The 15,707-nt window shown below is 45.5% G+C and overlaps 1 protein-coding gene across 2 annotated transcripts in view; it reads right to left on the bottom strand.

The window, feature by feature from the left end:
• The window catches only part of CD99L2 (CD99 molecule like 2), a 70,314-nt gene that overhangs the window by 17,768 nt on the left and 36,839 nt on the right, over positions 1-15,707 (bottom strand). Inside the window, exons 2-8 of one of the 2 annotated variants that reach the window (XM_059732869.1) lie at positions 12,191-12,256; positions 8,011-8,040; positions 5,150-5,239; positions 4,724-4,807; positions 3,403-3,495; positions 1,910-1,951; positions 189-251 (exon numbers count right to left, since the gene is read on the bottom strand). In XM_059732869.1, the coding sequence (XP_059588852.1) occupies positions 189-251; positions 1,910-1,951; positions 3,403-3,495; positions 4,724-4,807; positions 5,150-5,239; positions 8,011-8,040; positions 12,191-12,256 (468 nt within the window). The remainder of the gene's footprint in view (positions 1-188; positions 252-1,909; positions 1,952-3,402; positions 3,496-4,723; positions 4,808-5,149; positions 5,240-8,010; positions 8,041-12,190; positions 12,257-15,707) is intronic. The other variant, XM_059732871.1, reaches the window with a different exon arrangement.

Here is a 15,707-nt window from a genome sequence, read left to right as displayed (position 1 = left end):
GGTGACAGTGCTCTTCTACAGAGTGGGGACCCTTGTCTACAATTAATAATGGAGATGGCAGGAATCTGTCCCCCATTCCTTCCCCTCTCGTGGTTCCATCAGCATACCACGCTCCAAAGAGAATGGGGTGGCTTGTGGAATAAACCTGCACCACCGCCACATTTGGAAAGTGGTACTTAAGGACCTACCTTTCTTCTTGTCAGGGTTGTAGCCGTCGTCCAAAATATCACTCAGGTCAGCATCTGAAATGCCTGGAAACATACAACCCATACACAATTCCTGTAACTTAGGCACCAAATGCTTTGCACTCAGAATCATAGAAAAGTAGGGATGGAAGGCACCTCAGATCAATGCAGGATCATCCCCCTCTAAACCACCCGTCAATTGTTTGTCTGTTTATTAGATCATTCAGCACACATCATACCAACCCTGGGCAATGGGAAGCTTTCTATTGTCCTACCCCAGAGGACTGCAGGTGACAGTGGGGTTCAGAGCAGGGGCTGCTTAGATGCTGAGCTTTATCAAGGTGTCGGTGTCTTGCTGGCTGGGGGGCTTGGAGCTTGCCTGCACTGGCCCAGGCCAGCAGGTGGGGGTGCTCGAGCAGCCTCCCAGGAAGCTGTCAAACCACCTCTTTCCCTAAGCCTGCCAGCTAGCAACTGTCAGCAGCAGCTGGAGAGCAGGGCTGGGGATGGAGCATCTCCTGCTGTGTGACCCCTGCCAACTAAGGATCTTGGGAGGTGAGGGGGTCTGCTGGGATCTTAGGGAGAGCCTGCTGGGGTCTTGGGGAGATCTGGACCAGGCCGATGAGGAAGGGGTGGTGCTCCCTTCCCTCTGCCCTAGTGCAACAGAGCCCCCCCACCTTACAGGTCCAGCCCAGCTCTCCCCAAGACCCCAGCAGAGGCAGCTGGGGGGGGGGCACACACAGCGGGAGGGTGAGGGAGGCTCCCTGCCCTGCCCACAGAGGGAGGAGACAGAAGTTTTCTGTCTCCTCTCTGTGACAGCCCCACAAAGCTGCACGGGATGCAGTGGATTCACCTTAAATTAACCCTTGCAGGTAATCTGTACACAGGTTCCCTAAGGTGCTTTGCCTGAGAGCGCCCCTGTCTGATACTACATCAGACAAGGGTTAAATTTTTGCACGACTGGCCATTTTAAAAGCACTCTGAAGCTGTGAATGTTTGTTGTGTAACGGCTACAGAACGCTTTTGTGGGGCCTCGTCACATGAAGTTTAACTTCTGTCCACACCTCTTGTGCCCACTGCTCTTACCAAGCAGCTGGTGACATATTGGTATAAATTTATGTGAAACTGGATGGTCTGGATTACAACTAAAAAGGCTTCCATTTACAAGGGGCAAACAGCCAGAGGAACCTGGAAAACAACCAGCCCAGTAGAGAGCGAATAATATATGTAAGTTGTTTACCTATTGTGCTCTTCATGATGTTGGCTGCTGCAAGTTAGAGCAACCCCCAGGCTCTCCTAACCAATGTGGTCTTACCACTATCCAGGGCTCTTTATCAGCCACACCTTTTCACTGCACAGAGCACACACTGACACAAGCAAGATCTGCCCACAAAGTCTGCATTTTTTTTCTTTTACTGTAAGCTTGTGTGCTGGAGCTACTCCAAGAAGGAACTGAGTATTAATGATTTTCAGGAAAGTTTCACAACTAGCACAAACATTGGAGACCGAAGATGCTGAGAAAACATTAAATCCATGCAGAATTGAAATGGAGAGCCAAGAGTCCTGAATTAATAGCAGAATTAGTGGAGAAGTCCAACACCTTGGAATCCCAAGGTGGCATGCAGGCAGACAACAGGAATATTTGATGCTTAGTAAAGTGGGTGGCAGAAAGCTGAGATTTGTAAAAGGAAAGAGCAACAGCTGGGAGCCAGTCAGAGACTCCTTACCCGATTCTCTGCCTCGTGAAGGGCTACCTTTACCTTTCGAGCCTGGAATAGGATTCTTTATTCATTAATTAATCATAGAAAACAGCATTTTACTGATTTTAGATTTTGCAACTGGATTAAAAAAACAAGCAACATAAACTGAATGGAGGTCATAATGGGAGGCTGAGCAACGCTGACTAAGCTTGCATAGGAATTACTTGGTGATTATTAAGAGACACTAATACCTTTTACTCTTAGGACTAAGTCCAACTCTTACCTTTTAGCCAGCTAATTCCACCCTGCTTGAATCCCTAGAACACTGTTAATACAAAAGACATATCCTCCTCCTCGCTGCTTTTTGTGACTTAATTTTACGGCTAAGATGACAGCCTGTTACAAAATGATTGGATTTTCCAGCACTTGAGCAGAGTGCCTATATGTTGTTTGGCACCTAAAGGGTGGGATAAGATCTGGCCATTGGTGTCCTACAGGACTCCGATGTTTTAAACCAGCCTTGAAAGCAAAGTCCCTACAAGTCACCTAGCTAGTAAGATTCAGTATAATACCTGACTATTAATTACATATGTTGTCAAGTAGCATATACTGCAGTCTTGGCAGCAATAAAAAAGCTGTGCTCAGTCTGTTTTCTAGCTCGGTGCTCCAAGGAACAATAACTATAGATAAATAGCCTGTTTACTGGAATATTTTGGGGGTGGAAAGATGCCTCAGCCCAGTTAGATCCAGCTCTTGTACTGGGAATTAGGATCATTCTGTGTCTTTGCAATGACCAAGAATGCCAATAGCAAGTGCTGATTTCTGAGTGTAAGGTATACCAATATAGGGGGAACTGATCAAAGCCACCACCACTCAATGGGTCAAAATGGAAAGAAGACATGACCCTAAGGGTCAAATAATTAAGTGTATAAAGCAGCTGGCAACGACCTGGACAAAGGTCCTTTTAATACAACTGTACTTCTCCCAAATCAGACTCATGCTAACAGGTTTCACCCCTCCCTCGTTCCTTTTATATTGGCCTGATCCTCCCATCAGTATCAATGAAGTGACCTTATTCCACCCTCAGGTGCATGTGCAGTTCCAAAGGGAGTTGGCGTAGGAGATTTGTTTACTGTACTCGATGGCAGGATTTGGCCAGTGGGGCTTCAGGGAAATGGAAACGATCTCCAGGAGAGATCTGGGAAAGAGCCTTAAAATACTCAGTCATTCTCCAGCTTTTGCACAGGTCTCTCTGGTTGCTTCTGTCCTGGGCATTTTGCAGCATTTCACTGCTGCATGATGCATTCAGCAATGAGAGCTAACTGTCAGGTCTTGGAGGGTTGGTGGGGGGGGAATCATCAGCTGTTATAAATTTGTGCTGTAATCAGCTGAAATGGAGGCAGTCTCAGGGGGCTACTGTATTCTTCTCACTGCATGTTGCACTCCCCCAAGTCATAAGTAAAAAAGCAGCAGAATTTACACGGGGATCTAGGGCAGAGGAAGAAAGTGAATCAACATACCTTCACCAGGCTTCCCACTTCCTTTTCCACCTCCTTTTCCATCATTCCTATCATCAAGGGCATCAGACAGGTCAAAATCCATAGGATCCTTTGCTATAAAATAACATGCTCTGGTTAGCATCTTGCAGCAGCAGCACTAGCCTACTTCATTCAACACTTGCCAATCAAATCCTTTAATTCTGGCCAGGTTGTTTAATCAGGAAAAGGCTCAGTCCTGCCAGAGTGGCAGTGGGAAAGATGCAGTAATTGATACATATCATATGTTTTCCAGTTTATGTACACAGTATCATGGGAGATATTTGCAATTCATTTGGTTTTGTGCTCTCGTGCTGCTGTTATGATAAATGTCATGTACTTCTTGCAGAAACTGTCTTGCATAGTGGATCAAACGCCCAGAAATTATATAAATCAACCGGGATAGAAAAGGTCAGGGTGAAACAGACAATTCTAAGTGTTCTCTGAGTAGAAATAAGAAGAGAGAAAATCTTAAAGGAAAAGGAAGGATTTTTTTTTTTTTTTTTCAGAGATGCTTGGTTTGTGACTGGAATACTTGGTAACAGGGAAAAATGCAAGGTATGACACAGGTCTGCATCCTGAGAAGTTAATTAATGAGAGAACAGTTCTCTGCCACCTTTGCTGCGTGGTTATTGTAAAAAATGTGACCAAGCCAGATCCAGGTCAACTGACTCTTTGCTAACTCATGTTTCAGAAGCAGATCTGGACTTCAGATTGTGGTGGAGATGCAGAAATACTGAACCAAAACTCACTCCACAATATCTGGCAAAATGCTCAGCTGAGAAATGGTTATCAGTGTCAGCACCAGTTACTGGTGTCAGAAGGGACTGCTATCATTAGGTTTCAGCATCGGTGTCCTTCTGAAATGCCTGGGAGTCACTCACCTGAGATAACACTTAAGGCCAGATTTGCTGCTACAGTAACTAGCTGCAACTCCACTGAAATCAAAGGAATAGTGCCAGTTGGTTCCTCCTACTGGGAGCAGCAGCACTTTGTTTTGTTTCACATTTGGACTGTGTTTCTAGTCTTCCTAGTTCTAAGGGAAAACCAGTCTCAATATACTTTTAAGATGTCAAAATTTAAAACCCTTCAAACGCTGCTGGGGAAATAAGGGAAGTACAAGCTTGGTGTGACTGGGGCATGTGGGGGATGGGTGATGCCCGTTTCCCAACACAGAAACCAAAAGAGGTGGACTCAGCAGGGTGCAGTTTCTATCTCTTCTCCTCCAGATTGCATCCTGCAACCTTCTGCTTCTCAAAGACCTGGATCATGAAGCCCTGTGTGCTGCTCAGGAACAAATATGTACCTGGAGGCTTTTTGGGTGGGGCCTTTGTGGTTTTCGGCTGCTTGGTGGTAGTGGTGCGGATGGCATCCCATAAACTGATGTCATCTGAAGGAACAAGAGAACAAAGTTGAGGCTGCAGAACTGGGCCCAAGGTGATGAGATCTCCCAGGCCAGGAGCACTGGTACAAGGGAGGGGTTTGTGTTGCCAAATTTGGATTCTTATCTGAATGCTCCCAAACCTTCAGGGCTCTCTGCCTTTGGCTCACATGAAGGTAACAACCTCTATATGTCCTGTGGTACCTACATACGTGCCCTCAAATACACAGTGCTGCTCTGAGTGAGCTGCATTTGTGAGCCCTCAGGAGCCTCTTCCTCCAGTCACCCTCCACAATCCCACCTTTTGGCCATGGGAGGGTGCACATGCATTCCTACATGGCACGGCATTACCTGACTTCTTTGGGGGCTTAGTGGTGGTCTTTGTTGGCTTGGTTGTTGTCTCTGGGAGGGTATCAAAGAAATCCGCCAGGTCAAGGTCACCTAAAGAAAAACATTGCATTGCTGTATGAGCAGCAGATTTCTGCTAGGGCCTCTCTCCTGCTTGATAGCCCTGTGCTGCCCCACCCAGCTGGCGTGCACTGTTCATCGTCTCACAAACCTCCATTTGGAGACAGTCAGCACAGTGCCTGCCTATTATTTACAGAACATCATCAATAGCCTGGAGTCCACATGTGGCCTGCTCCTCTTGCCAGCCTCCCGTGAGCTCTGTGACCTTACTGCCATTCCTTAAATGCGCTATTAGAATATTTAGCTCAATGCTTACTGGGAAACACGAGTTCGCTGCTGCCTTTGTCATGGATTACAGAGACCCTGTTGTAGGCAGAGGCCACTCTGACCTTATCGGTAAGATGCTGCGTCTCACAATTGGTCAGCTGAAAAGACTGTCCAGATGCCACAGAGGTCTGCTTGCTGGAACATAATCCCATTACAAAGCTCTCAGATCGCACCTCATTTTCCACCTCTCTCTCTTAGATCTGGACTCATTTTTCCTTTCCTTTCAGTAATGTCCATTTGAATGGTCATGCAGTGCTCTGAGAAGTGTTGGGGGAAAAAATGCTTGCAGTTGTCAAGGCAATACTGCACATGTAAGACTTGAATAACCTAACTGTGTTCATCCTCAGGAAAAAGGTTTCTGTTCTCCATTTTTCTCATTGGAGCCAGAAATACATGTATGTATAAAAGAGCAGACAAGGTTCCTTGGGTGAATTTGATATCTTTTATTAGACCAACCCAAATGGTTGGAGAATAGTTATTAAGCAAGCTTTCGGGTTCAAAAACCCTTCGTCAGGCTAAGGAAGCTGCAGCAGTTGCTGCGTGCTCTTCCTGGATGGAATGTATAAAATGCACACATACCCCCACACGTTTTTTGGCCCTATGATCATATACACACGCACATACACATGCACACTTTTTTTTGGCCCTATGATTAGAGTCGTCCTTGACACCTAGGGTTCAGCAAGCTCCTGTGCGTCTGGTTGGAGTGACTCAAATCTTCCGCAGCAGAGCAGAGAACATGCCAGCAAGCAGAAGCACTGCTGTGAAGGAGGGACATTCAAGAACCTGCACAAACTGGCTGTCCATGTCCATCTAGCACAATTACTCTCTTCCTTGGAAAACTTGCTGACTCTGGAAGAGGGAATGTAGTGCGTGTGTCTGGATTCTGCACATGGTACCATCTGTCTGCTGTAAATGCTGGAACATGGATTTGAATCACAGGCAGAAACCAATGTAAGCTTGCTCTAAGTTTTTGGGAGGTGCCCATCACTGTGGCAACAGTGCAAAGTTCTGTGGGATTCTCTCTCCCCACTCCTGTCTCCCAGTCATTCTCCTCTTTCTTTTCCCTATTCTCTTTTGATCCTGTCCATCTGCTCTTCCGTATCAAAATGTCGCAACCCCATTTCCTCTCTTTGCAGCAGCTGAAGAAGGGGGCCTGTTGCTGGTTTGCTCAGCCATGTGGGGCGAGAGCTGACTGCTGGATTTTTATTCTCATTTTATTTTGACAAGGGAGTAGTAGATTGGGACTTGGAGGCTGGGAGCAAGGAGCTCTGCAGTGCCATTCCTGGGCTGGCCATGACCATGACACAGCTCAGAGCAGTTGCAGCAGGGCTTTGGCTACAAAAAGCTGTGTCCCTCCCCAGGACTGCACCAGTGCTGGCCATCCCCTCTGCAATGGCGGACAAGCAAAGACTAGCACAGGAGCCAGCTCCACTGGTGTCTGCACATCACAGGGAATCCCTTGGGCTGCGGGAGTGTGCGGTGGCCAGTTATTTACTCCATCACAACAGAGCAAAGGCACTGGCCCGTAAGAGCCAGTCAATGACTGACAGGTCTGCTGTCCTCCACTGTGAATGGTCTATACTGGCCCATGTAGACAGGCTCTGAGGAGGAAACCTGCACACTGCAGAGGTGTCTGTATCATTATTCCGCCACCATCAGTAAATGAGAGGACTGAGGCCTCACAATTAACTGCTTAATTAAGGTCACACATAAGACAAGTGAAACCTGAAAACAGAACCAGGAGTCTCACAGCTCCACATCTAGTGCCTGATGAAGGGGGCCATTCCAGGGTCTTTGTTCCCTTTTTCCTTCTCCAACCCCACTCTCTTCCTTGCAAACCCAGCTCCAGTCCAGCGCTGCAGTGCTGGATCCAAGCCATGAAGCTAGTTATACAGCAGAAACAGAACCTACCCCACGCATCCACATTCCTGCTGTCTCTGAACCCAGTGGACACTGATAAGACTCTCCTCCATGCAAGAGAGAAGAAATTGTCATGGAGAAGACAAATGGAGGCATCAAGCAGTTCAGTGAGTTGCCCAAAGCCATGCAGGAACCTGTGGTGGAGCTGGGGCCTACTCTTCCCATCTGTGTTACCACAGATGATTGCATTAAAGACAGGAAGCACTTTGGGGCAGGGATCATTTCATTATTTTTGCCTGTGCAGTACTTAGCACAATGGGCCTTCGCCCCTGACTGCAATGGCTATGTATCACTGCATGGGTAATGACAGCACCCCACTGGCAGGGACTGGAGCTAACTCCTCTCCACGCCCTGTCATTCTAGTTCCATTGCTCATGTAACTGAATCTGTTTTCAAGGAAAAAAATCCCTGTGAATGCCATTGTTCCTGTCCTGTCTGCAAGGCCTGGAGTACATGTGCAGCAGGGAAACAGCATGCTACACACCACAGCATGCGTGATGCAGAGAAACAGCTCATTACTTCATTTCAATGAGAACTGGAAAAGGACAACTCACCTGATGGCTTCCTGGGTGGTTTTGGAGTTGCTGTGATGCAAAAAAGAGGATAGATGTTAGTTACTGGTGTCACCTGGAAGCCCCACATCTGGGAACAAACTACAAGTGCTTATTTGTCACAGGGTGCATAAAACTCACCCGGGGCACATAGAATCACAGGGTGTCCAATGATATGCGATGCCTTTTCACCATTCGCTGAGCTCTGGCATAAAGTGGAAATCCTTGCATTTGCATTAATTCATTTTATATTCTGCATTTGCAGACCACAAAGCCTCAGGCTGAACAAGGAATCCCACCAAAATGAATCAATCTAGCTAAAGATCTGAGTGAACCTGAGTAGGACAGAGTGTGAAGCTTTGCTGAGGCTAGTGATGAGCCTGTGCAAAGATCCCAATTCTGTCTTGATCTCCTTGGGGCACAGAGGGATGAATTTAACCTGGAGCAAAACTACCTTGACCTGCCACACAGGTTCTGGAACCAGCAGCTAGCAACATGGGGCAAGTATCATGTATAAAATAACACACCTGAGGACAATGAGGTGCTATTAAGATTTCTTTACTGTTACCTGCTCAGGTCTTCCAAATCTGTAACTCAATATTTACAGTACCCCATGCCACACAGTGCAGGAGGGGCCTTTATTTTAAAGGAAGAAAAATTATTTCACATTGATTTTCAGTCTGAGAGAGATTTTTAGAAACAGGGTAATGCTGCAATGCCTGATATGGTCAATAGTGTAATAAAAAAACCTCAAACTCAGTTCTTGTTTTACAGCGTAATCTGCTGACTTGGTAATGGGCTATATTACCATGAGTATGAATAAAATATGAACAGGAGTTGTGGCTGCCCTGTTCCTATTAATTTTTGTCTGTGTCTCTGAATACTGGAACATATTTGACTGGTGATACCTTTAGTAGTTTGCCATCATTTTAAATCGGCTGATCTCTGTGACCTTATGGCACTTTCTTCCTGTTTCAAATTGGAGGATGCGGTTCAAAGAAGAACTTTACTTTGACTTCCACAGGGGTATGGAGAGGAGTTGGTATGAGGTATGTGATGGGCCCCCCCCCAGGACCAGAGCGGTCAGAGGTTCTACATTTAGCCCATACTCTGGGGCAGTGTCCTAATGCTGCCTGTGCATAGTCAGTTCAGCCCTACAGATCTGAGAGGGACCTTGCAAGGGAGAGGTCTGGAGTTGCTAGCTTTGATCCTGAATCTGTGCCTCCTAGACCAGTGCCTGTAGAGTCGAAATGCCTCGTTATTCACCCACATTCTCATGCTGCTTCTGGCCCCAGCAAATCCCCAGGTCTTAAAAGAATATGCCTTTCATATAGGAATTCCAAAATGAGACACATCTGATCCAGAAGGCTGGTTCTCTGCCAGTCAGTGGTTCCACTTGTGTAGCTTCATTTTATGCAGTGTAGCACGTGGAAACAAGGAGTGTCCAGCTGCTCATTCCCAAGTGGTTTGTAGCTTGGGTAGTTGTTTAGGGTCCACTGCTATGAAGTATCTGTACATGCATGTGAGGGAAAGCAAGACAGCAACTGGTATGCTTGATTTGTAGTTTACTTTAATCTGGTTGTGCTGGTGGCGGATGGCTTTGTACAGATGCTTCTGGACTTGGCTTACTTAGTGCTGATCTGGGAAGATTGATTAGAAAGGGGGAGAGGGGAGAGCTGATCCCTGTATTCTAAATTTCTCAGTTTTGGAGCTTTGTGGAGCACTCTAGAAAAAACAGTCATTGTTTTATGGGCCACCCGCCCAGTGTGTATAAAGATATAGAGTTCTGCTGGACCCAGTGATCCTACCTGAGCTGAGACTCTGACCTACCATTTCCAAGCACCCAGGGTCTCATCACTGCGTATCCATGCAGCTCTTCCTGAAGTCAAAGGGCACCACAACTTCCCTTAGTAGAAGATGTCCCTACAATGGTGGTGTCCTCATGGCTGTTCAGTGATGTAGGCTGGTAAAAGTACTAGTTACAGGCTTTTTTTTTTTTTTTCCAGTTTACTGAAGTCTCCATCAATGCACACAGAATTGCTAGTAAAAATTAAGAACAAAACAGCTTCTCACCCAGAGTTCCTCTAATTTATTTAAGACCATGGGCCAAATTATGGCCTGTTTAATATTGGTGTAAATCGGGAATCATTCCACTAAATGCAATGGAGCTGCTACTATGTAAAACTGACGAGAATCGGACCCCAGAACCCTGATCTGAGAATATCTAAAGCAGTGTTTCCCAACCTTTTACGGCCCAAGGCACACTTACATTAATAACAATTTTCTAAGGCACACCTGTCAAGGCATTTCCCCATCCCCATTCTTATGAGCTCACTGTAGATCATTGTTGTGGCAAAATTCTGCGGCGCACCTGTTAATTTCTGGTGGCACACCATTGTGCCGTGGCGCACCGGTTGGGAAACACTGATCTAAACAATGGTGCTATACAACATTTGTGTTTCTGCAATAATGTAAATTGCCATGAAAAGAACACCAAGCCATACCTTGAACACAAACATCTGATATTTGTCTTTTTTGGAGTGCCAGGAATAACACATCCCTCTTAGAAGTGATCTATTGTAACTGATGTGATGATGTATTAACTAGTTTGAACTAGCTGTTTTATTTTTTCCTTCATTACTGTTTAACAATGGTGATGAAGGGGATTTGGAAGTGCCAAAGAAACTCAATCTACAGCAGAAGGAAGCTTTTCCCCACTCAGATTTCTTTAAGTGGGCAAAAGATCTCTGGCATAAAATTACATCAGGAATGTTAAACTGCAAAGCTAGTAATAGCGCTTCTAACTCAGCCAAACTGGAGCGCTGTGAAGAGACGGTTTCTACAGGGTAAAGCCTGTCACCAGAGGGTAATCTCCCACTGCTATACAGGCTTGGACAAAGGTGTTGCTTTTTATTGTCAGTACACTTTTAAAGGAGTCGTTTTGATGGTACCACAAGAGCGCCGGCCTCTCCACAGATACTGGCTGGTGGATGGTGGCACTGTGAAACTGTTGTGTCAGTAAGCAGTATGTTTGTCCAGAGCATGTATCATGGGATGCATGTTCACCTGGTGACTCGGGTATGGCCTTATCCAACTGGCTTCTCCCAGCTGCATTTTGCAGGGAGCGTGAACTGCTTTTGAAAACAGTAGAATGCTTGCAAGGAAACACACTGGTGCTTTATACAGACTGCTCTGAGATGATTCAGTCTGAATTACCCAGACCAAACACGGGAGGTTACGCAGGGAAGGGCGATAATCTATTTGGCTGAGAGGGAGCTTTTGAAGCTGAAAATGGTAGAATGCATCTGAATATTTGGGTAAGCAGAGGCAGGAAAAGAGAGAAAAATGAGGCATGCCCCGAACAATAAACGCAGCTGAGTATTGGTCAGGGGAAAACCATGGCCCCATAGCGGAAAGAAGCATTGTGGCTCCTTCCTACCGTCTAAGCTAGCTTTAACTAGGACTGGAGGAGGCTAAGGGCTTCTGCACCTTTCTCCTCACTAGCTAATACATTCCTAACCCTTTTTCTCCTTCCCCCCCTCAACTTCTCCATTTGTACATGGTTGCCATAGTTCATAAAGGAATGACGGGGTGGGAGTCCCAATGTGGACACCTGGCCAACACCTTCCTAAAGCAGGTAGGAAGAATGAGAGTCTCCAAGATATTCCCACTTATCCCCAACTCCAAGTGCTCATGCAATTGGCTGGGGAAGGAAAACATTCAGACGAGAAGGAGAGTTTTGTGAAGGACTAAGTGACATGACAGAAGAGGTGAATGGCCAAGAGGTGTAAATCACTAATTGCCATCTCAAAACCCACTGTCCTTGCCGGCTGGAAGAGAAATGAATCACTTGCTGGCTTCCAGGCAAGTAGGGGAATGAATGAATGACAAGAGAAGGAATTGGGAACCCAACAAGCGTATGTTCAGCATTACTGGAATGTCAGAATGATCCTACAGCAATGTGAATTGCTACCTGGCATCACAGCGCAAAGGTTAGAAACAGATTTTGCAGGACTTATACTTACTTTAGCTGTTGACAAGCATGGGAATGGAATCTGATCAGGAAAAGATGGCAACATCTTGTAACCTCCCCCCCCACCCCCATCTGCGCATAACCCAACTAGATAACTGCATATTAATCTCTTTCTTGCTTCTGTTTTAAAAAGAAGAAAATCATACTTACGTCGCTTGGTTGTAAAGTCATCCAATGCATCTTCTAACCTGAAGTCATCCAGATCGTCCCCATGTCCTAGAGACAAAGCATTAGCATTAGCTTTACTCATTCTGCACAAAGTAAATCAACTTTAAATACAGCATGGCTAGACTTGTTCGCTTAAATTGCCTTAGTCTTAGAGAGAGGGGCTTTTTTTTCAAATCTGACCTATTATCAATGATGAAGAAGACATCAGCTTTCTCAGTATTCTGTGACTGTTAAATTGCAGAGCAGTCATCTCTGGATTTTCCATTTGTCTGCCCTAATGGATGTGGGATAAATACACATGCTACACTTAAATTTGTCAAGTGGAGCCTACCAATTCATCTCTCTAGCTGCCACTCATCTGTGGATGTGTTCACGATTATATGTTTGCTAAACACTGCAAAAATATTGGAACAGCTTAGACCAATTTCGTGCAAACAAAAAACATACACCTCCTCTCCAAAGATGCATTCCAACATTGCAGGGAAAGATTTTAAATTAAAATTCTGCTGTTGTTACTGCCAAACCTGCATCTTAATATTTCAGACACAACCTGATTCACATTCTTGGCAATACAAACTACGAATGCCCCCACATTCAAGGAGCAGACCTGACAAACGGGAGGCACGTTTATCATCAAAGATGCTTCACAATGTCTCCTAACAGTTCACAATATCCCTACGCTACCCCTAAACTAGTGCTATGCTAATGTGGTAGGTCCAGCTAATCCTTCCTTTCTCTGTCTCTCTTGCATCACATTAATTACTGTTGACTTAGCCTAGTTCTGAATGCATTTGTCTTGATAAATTCATGCTTTTACATCTCAGAGCATGCTGAGTAATTAATATCCTTTGGGTTTGCTAAGTACTGCAGCACTGCAAGAGAACATTAAAATGGCTTTCCTCTTATTCCTACTGCTAAATGGATTTAGCTATTGCCACCTGAGCTCCAGCTTGCTTCATGAATAAATTTAAAGCTTTACTGACAAGGACAATAACAATGAAAAGGCACTAGTCCATCAGAAAGCAGGTATCAGCGTTTCAGTAAAAAACTTTTACACACACTGGTCACTAAGTATTACAACCCATTCAGCTCTGATTTCAGTTATTCACACATCACATCTTGTTTCATTTACCATCTATTTAAATGTAAACTCAGCAAACAAGGGAATGATTTAAATGCAAGGTCCGTGGTTTGGAAGTACTATGTATTTCTAAATCTCCTAGCAAAGCACTCAAGAGCGTTATGCTGCTGCTTGCTTGATATTTTCTTTTTAAATCAGCCCTCAGATGAATTTGTCATTAGAAGGGTTTAGCTCCTACATCACTGGGCAGGAATAGAAATGTTGCCGGTTGATACAGGTAGAGGCCAGTGCTGTGTCAAAAGCACAAAGTGGGATTCCGTTGTTTGGAAAACTAATAGAGGGGAACAGGACTTGTTCTCCTCAGCTTGCATCCTACCTCCTCCCTGGATGGGTGCATCTTCCCACCCCCTCACCCCTGCTCCGTCTCTACCTAAAGTATTTGCCTGGACCACCATAAGCATGTGTCTAACACTAAAGAACAAAAATAGTCCCACTGAAAGTCCCAGGAGTGGTGTATACAGGCAACTCGAACTGGTGACTATGCAGCTTCTAATCCCAGGAGGTCAGGAGAATAACTGGACTCGTGAGTGCTGACTCACACGGGCAGACAGGGTTATCTGTATTCACTGTAATGCTTAGGAAATGTCAGCTAGGTCTCCATAATAACTAATAATATGGTGCCTATCCCAAACTGCGTGCCACAGCCAACACTACTGCTGTGGATGTCAGCCTCCAGCCATTTCATACGGACTGTATCGTATCCTCCTCTCTCTCTTTGCCCTGTCTGCAGAGCATCACTGGTGCAACGTAGCTCCTTTTTTTGCCTTTTCTCTTTAAAATGCAAAAGGAAGAAGAAAAGGGGAAAAACTGCAAATCTCTGGAGTGATGAGGGACAAAAAAAAAAAAAAGAAATGCTACAAATCTCACCCAATGGAAAGGCAGCATTGTCACACTTCATTTTAATTCCCTTCTAACTCTGCGGTTTGTAATAAGAGCAAAACTAATTGAAGGGAGGAATATGGCCATAATGCTAACGCTCGCATTTGTATTCCATGAGCCTGCCTTTCTCTCTCTCTTTCTGTTCTCGGTGATTAAATAAATGTTAGGGGCACTGATCTGCTCCACACCAGGGCTATGCAATTAACAGGTCCCGGCAGTATTTTTTGCTTTTTACATAGGATAATGCAGTTAGTAAAATGTGCCGTCAGAGGGAGATTGGAGCTCTTCTATCAAGCCGCTAGACTGGAAACATGATACCAGATGTGTTCAGTTAGGGTTTGCTTTTCTATTAAAGAACATAAAGGGGCTTTCTGCCATGGAAAAAGCTCAGCTGCCTCATGAATGACTAAAAGAGCCAATTCCTATAGGAGGCAAAGCATCCAAAGCCTGAGAAAGTGATTCACCCTTGTGTGGTGAAAGCCAGATGCAAAACATACAGCTCGGCCCCTGCACGTGGCGTTGAAAGTGCGTTTCTGTGCGTAACACAGCATATTTCCACGACGTGTAAGAGCTTCCCCTGTAGGTTTCCCTGGGGGAAGCAAGATGTCCCTCTGCCAAGCCTGTGTTGCAATTCACTGGCGCGGTTTAGCCAGGGACTTTTAGAAACCCGTCAAACAGGTGCAACCCAAAGGGAGCTTGGCCTCGGGTGCAACCCAAAGGGAGCTCAGCCTTGGGTCAACTTGGCCTCAGGCCAAATTCTAGTCCATTTGAGCGCTGTCTCAAGCCCTGCCTCTCTCTCGACTGTTTGTCACTTCCTGCTGCCGTTTAATGGCAGCGTGCGGACAAAGTGACTGTGGCAGACACTGACTCAGTTCCCTCCCGTCCAGTCTTGGGTAGGAGGAAAACCGAGAGGGGACTGTCTCAAATACAGACGGTGCTGGGCAATTCCCCAGGCAGGCATCAGGGGCAGAGGGAAACCACAAAATACTTGGTAACTTCCCTCTTGGGGGAAATTTGGCTGTTTCTGTGAATGACTGTGGAGGAGGGTATGATTACTCTCCAGATAGTAGCTGCAGCTCTTCCCACAGCAGAAAACGAGAATACATGTAGCTTAGTTTTAAATCCAATCTTTGCCTGAATAAGAACACCTTACTCTAGTATGGGCATGGGGCACTTCTTAGAGAACATGCTTGTATATTTTCTCAAACTTCTTGCTCCTTTAGGATATATTTTCAAACCTAAGGGAGCTAGAGATCTATCTCCCATTTATGCACCAGTTCCCACTGAATTTGAACTCTCTTTTAAACACAGTTGGAAAACCCCAGTCTAAAGGCTTCTCTGTACCTAAAAAGCCAAATGATACAGCTATAGCATCAAACTCTTGAGTAGAGACATAGCTTACACTAGCACAAGAAATCTTAATGTAGAATGCATACAAATTCATTGCTGCAGGGACTATAACCCAGGTTTCTTCCCCAG

Source organism: Alligator mississippiensis, chromosome 8 (assembly GCF_030867095.1).
Source record: "Alligator mississippiensis isolate rAllMis1 chromosome 8, rAllMis1, whole genome shotgun sequence".
NCBI classification, from domain to species: Eukaryota; Metazoa; Chordata; order Crocodylia; family Alligatoridae; genus Alligator; species Alligator mississippiensis.
This window is presented reverse-complemented; position numbering and strand designations above follow the sequence as displayed.